Raw genomic sequence first — 8,430 nt, 5'->3', positions numbered from 1 at the left:
TGCTCTTTAAATGTGTATCTGCACACAAATGGAATGTTTCTCGGTTTTCTGAAGAGGATAGATATCAGTGATTTTTATTGAAAAAGAATGAAAAATACACTTCAAAAGATATTTTACACTTAGTTTAAATAGATTCATTTATATACTCACTAATACATTTTCTTTTATTTGGACGCAAATAATTAAACATGATTTTAACACATATACAAAAGAGGTCAGACTCATAATAAATATAATCACAAATCACTTGCTGGTATAAATTCTTAATGATACTAAATTAAAAAAACAAAACAAAAAACACATTACTACATTAAATAATGCTTATCAAATGATTAATGTTCATTCCAATTTTCATTCCAACAATGTATTTATGCTGTATACATCGCTGCAAACCCATAGTATTTTACAGATCCCTTGTTGAGAACCCTGGATATAATGAATTAAACACTTGGTAAGAATTAGCCTTGATTTTATGTAAACTTTTCTACATGTTTATGAAATATAATGTCTATAATGATTTATGGCAGGATACATATTTGAACTCAGGGTAAGTCATGAGATATTAGGTGATGTTTGCATTTGTCGGTTGTTTAAAATGGGGTTCCGGTCCGACTGGACATGCTGCTGTAGGGGGGTTTCACCACCTCTTCCATAATCACAGCAATGGTATGGCATAGTTCTTTTGCCTGGTAATAATGAGAGATCAAAAACAATAGCAATCTCATTAATTAAAAACTTTCAGCTCTTTGAAAATGACAACATGTATACATATCCATGACATTTTATCTACATGCGTACCTGCTTAAGACTGAAGCTGAGAGTCCTGGGTTGAGTTTGGCCACTAAAGCTGACCTCAACTGATTGCAGCTTGTCTTTTTTGGGACGGATTGAGCGCAAGGACTGCACATCCTCTAGAGACACTGTCAAACATGCGTTCTGTGGAGTTTGTGATAGTTTAGTCATTGTCGAGCATGGTTAAAACACACAATGATGATCAAAGCATAGGAATACTGAGTGTCAGATACCTGTGATTTGGGATCAAGGATCGTGATAACTTCATGGTTGACAGCGACCAGCGAGGGAGAGGGGCAGCTGGGATGACTTACTTTCTGAGCAGTGAATATATCAAATCCAAAGAAAGGCAGCGAACTGACACTTTCTGGAAAGTTAAAAGAGTTTGTTTGGAAAATATAAAACACAGATGTAAAATCAGTAAATGGAATGGGAACATTTAGACAGGTTTGCTCACTTACTGATAAAGCGAGCTTTGGCATCAAGAGGGCTGAGGGGGCCTAAGGTAGAAAATTGTGCCCGTGTAGTAGCAAGAAGCCTTTCATCACTGGAGTTGAGCCCATCCTTCCGGGGAAGGTACTGCTTTACCTCAGCGCTGATGTTTGAACATTGAATATTGTTTACCAATAAATATGTGTCAAGAGTGTCAGATTTAAAACAATGATTTGAGTCAGTTTCATTAATAATTTTAGGTATAATACATCACATCGCTTGAGATATATAAAATTACTTGGTTGGTAGATCAGTCAGTCCAAGCGCAAGGTGTTGGAGAGCGGTCATCTCTGCCACCTGCTGGTAGATTGTAGAGCTGTTCATGGGCAGCAACAGCCTCCCTTGCAGGTAATTAGTCACAAACTGAAAAACATACATACGAGTATGACCGGCATCCATTAAACATGATAATGAGATATATTTGAACTTAGGTTTCATTTATGTTATCTAAAGTACAGTAAAAACAGTAATATTGTGAACTTTTAAAATGTGATTTATATTCCTGTGTTGGCAAAGCTGAATTTTCAGCAGCCATTACTCTAGTCTTCAGTCACATGATCATTGATAATACGCTGATTTGGTGCACAAGAAACATTTTTTATTATTATTATCAACGTTGAAAACTGCGGAAATTGTGATTCTTTTTTTAGGACTCTTTGATGAATAGAAAGTTTAATGAACAGCATTTATTTACATTTATTAAAGCATTTAATAAATGGAAACCTTCTGGAACATTACAAATGTCTTCACTGTCACTTTTGGTCAATGTAATGCATCCTTGATTAATAAAGTATACTTTTTTTTATCTTACCACAAATGTTTGAATGGTATCGTTGTTCCCACAAAAATGTTAATCAGCGAAAACTGTTTTCAACATTGATAATAATAACAATAAATGTTTCTTGAGCAGCAAATCAGCATATTAAAATGATTTCTGAAGGATAATGTGAAGACTGGAGTAATGTTCTTGATAATTCAGCTTTGCCATTACAGGTATAAATTTATCAAAATGTATAAATATAGAAAACTAATATTAAAATATTTCATATTGATATGACTGTTTTTACTGTTTTTTTTATTCAATAAATTCAGCCTTGATGAGCATACGAGACTTCTTTCAAAAACATTTAAAAATAAAAATGTTTCCAAACTTTTGACAGGTACATTCTGTATTTATTATCTTTTGGAATCTTGAATATTCATTAATGTAAAACAGGAAAACCATAATGTTTCACGTAAAAATTAATTCAAAAGAGACTTTGTACCAGCTGGTAGTGGAACCCCAGGTAAAGATCATTGCTGAACTGGAGTGGCTGTTTCCAGATCATTCGATTAAAGGAGAGGGAGATCGAGCCATCATCCACCAGGAAGTCAAATAGATACTCATCGGAGTGAATTGGGCGTGACACATCACCTAAAGAGAGTGATTAATTGTGAGAACAGTATGTAAGCATAAACTGAATTATGTGTGCATAAGAGTGTCATCTTACCCCCTTTTTTAGTAGCATAGATGGAAAATTCCTTCACTTCTGCTGTATTTATGACACCCATCTCAGCGCAAAAGTCTTGTACCACCTCAAATGCAACCTATAGAAAAGCATAATAGCGCCACATGTAGACAACACATAATCTTAAAATAATACAAATGGAAAGAGGGGGTTTCACTTACAATAAAGCTGTGAATCTTGCAGGGAAATTCGGTTCCATCAGGCAGCATGATGGGCAGCCGACGAGAGCTCCTCCCAGCCTGCATGTGATTTAGATATTATGGTAAAGAAACAATTTCACACACCTTGACATTCTCTGCTCAACATTTCACTGTCTTCACTTACCAAAATGGCCTCTATCTCTGAATGTGCAGGGATGTGCCTGCGTCCTCCAAAACCGAGTGATCGTCTGAGATTCTTTGCACACACATTTGCCAGTTCTATATACAAATATTATATGCACACAATCACAGCTATTTTTTGTACATAAACATGTTTAAATGACTTTCTAATCAGATTGTATAGCAAAATCCACGTGACGTAAACTTGTCTCATGTTGGTGGGGTCCAATATAAAGCAAGTTTGCACTATAAATACAGAATAAGATGTTAGAAGTGGATACCGTACCTTGAAAAGGGTGGTTGGCATCCTGAATGATGGTCTCCAGGTGCCGGGTGCAATACGAAAGGAGAGTGTTGGAACAGGGGAAGAATCCAGTCACCAGACTGAACAAACGCCAGCCACGGGTGCAGTTCTCCCTACAAAATCAGAAAACAATGTACTACTATTCAAATCTTTAGGGTCGGTAAGATGTTTTAATGTTCTTAAAAAGAAGTCTCCTTATGCCTACCAACATTGTGAAATATAATATTATTACAATTGTGTTTTCTATATTTATATTTAAAAATATAATTTATTCCTGTGATGGAAAAGCTGCGTTTTTTTAGCATCATTACTCCAGTCTTCAGTATCACATGATCTTTCAGAAATCATTCTTAAATGCTGATGTGGTGCTCAAGAAACATAACTTAATTTTATTATAAATGTTGAAAACATTTGCTAAATAGTTTATGTGAAAACTGTGATAAAGTTTTCAGGATTCATTAATTAACAGAAAGCATTTATTTAAAAAGTTAAGTAGAAACCTTTTGTAACACTATAAATGTCTTTACTGTCACTTTTGATTAATTTAATAATGTCCTTGCAAGTATACATTTTTTTAAAAATGACAACTACTCACAAACGTTTGAACGACAGTGTACACACAATATCACTCACTTGACTGGGTGTTTGGTGGTCTGCTTGATGACCTGACAGTAGATCTCATCCCTGAGGAACTCCTTCTCTTTTCCCAGCTAAACCAAAACAAGTTGTCATGTTACAGATGTACAAATTCACAATACCTCTCAAACGAATATGATCTACATTTGGAGGGAAAGCTCACCTGCAAAATGAAGTTAACACAGTCACTCTCTGTCTGATTTTTCTTCATAGGCTGATCCAACATAAACTGCATCAAAACTACAAAGAGATCGTTGGGTCAAATACGTGTTCTCTTTATTACTTGAATTGCTTTATAGTCTTTATTATACATTATTCTGAATGGTCAATCTGCGATCAAATATTTTAGTATAACGACAACAAAATGTAAAAAGTGGGATAATGCACAGTTAGTCGGTCACTATCGCAAAAAAAATAAACCTCTAAAGGGTGATACAAGACCCCTTTGCACTTTGGGGTACTTTAGGAGACCCACTGACTTTGACTAAATGTACGCTGTTATAATGGGTCAGTTTACATTATGTCTGTGATAACATTTGTTCACTTACATACGAAGTTTTGGGAACCCAGACGATTGAGATCATTGTCTGAGAAAAGGATCAGTGATTCCTGAATGGGATTCTAATAACAGAAAACACAGCAAACAAAAAGAATCAAACAAACTCATAAAATACCAGCATATACAGAGTAAGAGACTAAGAGATGCATACGTACTGGAGTGTATCCCACCATCTCATTTAGATTTTTGTCTTTTATGTTTGGTCTGAGAAAAGAGAGAAACAGATCAGTGTTCAGTGGAGTTTGATGAAAAAACATTTTATGGATAATTTCGTCTTTTGTTCATCTGAAGTTTGATTACCAGAGGTCTTTACCTGCCGATAGAATCTGTGAAGAACTTTCTAGCAAACTCAGTCATGATATAATGCCGACGTTCTGATTCAGATCTGTGGAGGGATGCCTCCTCCACACTGTAATCACTGCTGGCTGCCACGGAGCGGGCAACAGGGATGTTGGAGACGGAGTCATTGGCAGATACGTTGGTCACAGTGCCATTGACGGGAATGTTGGTGACGGGGCCATTGGCAGGTACGTTGGGGGAAGAGCCGGAGAGTCTCATACTCTTTTTTCGTTCAAGCTGCCGCTCCATGTTGTTGCTGTGGTAGTCTGGTGGGGCACAAGGCTGAGTGACGTCCAACGGGAAGAGTCCAGAACGGCCCCCACTGGAACCAAACATCCATCCTGCAAAAAAACAAAAAACACCTTTTATGCTTTATGCTGTACAACTTAATCAATCATTTACACACAATTGATATTCAATATCCAAGCTAACAAAAATGTGTTCTACAAACATTTTGTAAACGTTCTCATTACATTCTTAGAACTTAGAAGTCCAGTTTTTAAAAAAAAAAATTCTTGGTTATTTGAACGTTAGAGAAAATATAAAGGTCATGTTTTCTCTATTTGATAATTTTAGAAAAAGTATTATGAAAAAGTATTATGATTGATTTTGAATGTTCTCTGAACCATTTGGGTAGTAACGTTTAAAAACATTTAGACAAACGTCCAAGTAAAATGATTCATAAAAACATTCCATGAATGATGTATAAATAAAAATGTTGTGCTAATGTTTTGATACCGTTATTAAAGATCAGATAACTTTGAATGAATGTTTTATTAACATTACTGGAAGAACATTTATTCATAGAGAAGCAAGCCAGAACGTTAGCCAAAGTTCTAAGAGCTTTCCCTGTTAGCTGAGATATATACATTGGTAACACTTTACAATAAGGTCTCATTTGTTAATTTTATGAACTAACCATGAGCAATACATTAGTAACAGTATTTGTTAATCTTTGTTAACTTTAGTTAAAAATACAGCTGTTCATTGCTTTTTCATGTTAGTTCACAGTGCTTTAATATTAACAAATTCAACTTGAATCTGATTGTATCTTTAGTGTGTTAACAAATTAGAAAAAGTTTTGGCTCAACCAATGATATGAGTTTGGGCTGGGATTATATGTTTTACTAAAAAATGTAAGTCAGGGAAATCTGTTTTAAAACTATTATGTTTTTGCTAATCTTTTTGGTGTCGCTAACGGAGTAGAAATGACACACAGTAGTTTAAAGGAAAGGCTTATGGAGATCCATGATCCCAAATGGTTTTCTCATGTTCTCTTCTCACCATCATTGAGTCCGTCCATGGTTAACAGTTTGATGACATCGCCTCTGTGAAAGCTCAGCAAGCTCCTGTCATCTGTTACATAGCTCTTCACAGCGATCACATAGTCTGAGTTCTGCAAATGGAGAATCAGAGAACTTTATTCAAGATAGCAGAGAAAATAAATGTTCACAGGCGACCTTAATAGGAATCCACATGATCTAAAATTTTGTGTGAGAGCGAAAGATTTCCCCACTCAGGACTCACAACAGGTTCACGAAAGTTGCTTGGTTGTGCTTTATATATGGACCTTGACAATAGATGATGGACCTTTTATGCTTGTGAAAATTCCATTTTGATTTTATGTTGACTTTAAGTGAAAAACTAAAGCTACATTGGTGTTGAGGCTAGTATGACTAACTGAGCACCTTAATCAGCTCCATGAGGAAGAGACGGATCACAGCAGCGATCTGTGGAGCCTGTTGGGAGTGAAGTTCCAATTCTTCATCACTCAAAGTGATCACAACTTTTCCAGCCTCTCGCTGCTGCACCGACAACATCTGTGAGTAACTGAACAGGAACATCATATGATTACATAAACTGCAACACTTGGGGTCAGTAAGAAATGAATAATTGTATTCATCAAGAACACATTGAATTGATCAAAAGTGACAGTAAAGAGATTTATACGCTTACATGCTTATTCTGTTAAAGCTGTTCTTTTGAACTTTTTATTTATCAAAGATGTATCACAATGTATCATGGTTTCCACAAAAAGATTAAGCCACATCAACTATTTTCATTGTTAATAAAACTAAATGTTTCTTGAGCACCAAATCAACATATTATAATGATTTCTGAAGGATCATGTAACAGTGAAGACTGGCGTAATGATGCTGAACATTTTTCCATCACAGGTAAAAATAAAAATTTTAAATATAGTAAAATAATAGAAAACAGTTATTTTAAATTGTAATAATATTTCACAATATTACACTTTTTACTGTATTTTTGATCAAATAAATGCAGCCTTAGTGAGCATAAGAGACTTCTTTCACATTCCAAAAACGCACAGACCCCAAAATTTTGAACAATAGCGTAAATAAATAATCTGAGGAATGATTTGAGGACATTTCCATCTCCTCATATGTTCTGTACCTGTAGCTGTTGAGCAGTTTGAGGTGTTTGGGATTTATGCCTGAAGCTCTGGCCACCTTCAGCAGTCTGATTCCTCGATGAGACACTCCCAGAACATGTGCATCTCCATTCCCCAGCTGTTAAAGCACACATGCAAAAATATTTCAGACTGCTTAACAAATTTCTGTTTGCATATCTATGTAAAAAAAATAACCAATGTATTTCACCTTCACATTAAAGAGACGTGAAAAGTAATTAGACCAGTTGTCTCTTGCTGCCATGACAATTCTTTTCTTCATGGCATCATCATCTAGAGAACTGATACTGCTTCCTATATGGAAGCTCGCTGGTGATAAAGAAAGAAAGAAACACTAATGAACCATGTTCAGTTATTCATAATAGCTTATCTGAATTATTATTAGACTGGTATGGCTTTAATACTATGCATCTGACATACCGAACAGGTCTTTCATTTTACGCCGCTCCTCCCGTGAAATCCTCAGACAAGAATCTGAGTAAGTGTCTCGCATGATCTGCAGTTCACAAAAACAGTGGATACTGTGTGGCCCAGAATTTAATGTAAAGTAAATAGTATAAAATATCTTACATTTTGAAACTTTTAATTCTATACACAACATTGGTATTGCAAATGTTTGCTGACCTGCTCGCAGAGTAAATTCAGGATGTATGGGTGGTTGAATTTTTCTCTGGGATAAAATAGCTGCGTACAAGACAGCACAAATAAAATGAATACACATAAGTAGGGCTGAAACAGCTGTGGTAACTGTTTAGGAGGCCATCAGTCATGCAAAGTCACATAAAACAGTCTTGACTTAAATACCTCCTTGCGCAGGAAGAGTTTGGCAGGCATACTGGGGTAGGAGAAGTAGACGCTGGCAGATAAACTGTGCAATTGGGAGCGAACGCTCTCCTCCTCTGCCATCTGGCTGAACTGATCTTTAGAAACACAAAGAGAGTGAGAAATTAGTACATAAGATTATTGTAACAAGGTTAGTTGTTCAGGGAAGAAGGAGGCGGGTAAACAAACTTTAATCCAAAGATAAACAAAGTCAAAAAGAAAGT

The 8,430-nt window shown here is 35.7% G+C and overlaps 1 protein-coding gene across 1 annotated transcript in view; it reads right to left on the bottom strand.

The window, feature by feature from the left end:
• Positions 1 to 31: 31 nt before the first annotated feature.
• Positions 32 to 8,430, bottom strand: part of myo15b (myosin XVB) — a gene marked incomplete at its 5' end in the record, with an annotated part of 30,179 nt that continues 21,780 nt past the window's right edge. The window contains 22 exons of the mRNA XM_079594377.1: positions 32 to 686; positions 799 to 936; positions 1,026 to 1,159; positions 1,254 to 1,387; positions 1,523 to 1,647; positions 2,550 to 2,698; positions 2,775 to 2,871; positions 2,954 to 3,031; positions 3,117 to 3,211; positions 3,399 to 3,529; positions 4,050 to 4,126; positions 4,216 to 4,292; positions 4,601 to 4,673; positions 4,767 to 4,815; positions 4,925 to 5,291; positions 6,235 to 6,346; positions 6,639 to 6,780; positions 7,369 to 7,484; positions 7,575 to 7,693; positions 7,805 to 7,880; positions 8,009 to 8,068; positions 8,189 to 8,304. Coding sequence (XP_079450503.1) covers positions 591 to 686; positions 799 to 936; positions 1,026 to 1,159; positions 1,254 to 1,387; positions 1,523 to 1,647; positions 2,550 to 2,698; positions 2,775 to 2,871; positions 2,954 to 3,031; positions 3,117 to 3,211; positions 3,399 to 3,529; positions 4,050 to 4,126; positions 4,216 to 4,292; positions 4,601 to 4,673; positions 4,767 to 4,815; positions 4,925 to 5,291; positions 6,235 to 6,346; positions 6,639 to 6,780; positions 7,369 to 7,484; positions 7,575 to 7,693; positions 7,805 to 7,880; positions 8,009 to 8,068; positions 8,189 to 8,304 — 2,561 coding nt within the window. The 3' untranslated portion in view covers positions 32 to 590. The remainder of the gene's footprint in view (positions 687 to 798; positions 937 to 1,025; positions 1,160 to 1,253; positions 1,388 to 1,522; positions 1,648 to 2,549; positions 2,699 to 2,774; positions 2,872 to 2,953; positions 3,032 to 3,116; positions 3,212 to 3,398; positions 3,530 to 4,049; positions 4,127 to 4,215; positions 4,293 to 4,600; positions 4,674 to 4,766; positions 4,816 to 4,924; positions 5,292 to 6,234; positions 6,347 to 6,638; positions 6,781 to 7,368; positions 7,485 to 7,574; positions 7,694 to 7,804; positions 7,881 to 8,008; positions 8,069 to 8,188; positions 8,305 to 8,430) is intronic.

This window comes from Phoxinus phoxinus (assembly GCF_949152265.1).
Source record: "Phoxinus phoxinus genome assembly, chromosome: 21".
NCBI lineage: Eukaryota > Metazoa > Chordata > Actinopteri > Cypriniformes > Leuciscidae > Phoxinus > Phoxinus phoxinus.
Note: the sequence above shows the minus strand (reverse complement) of the source record. Positions and strands in the feature narration are given on the sequence as shown.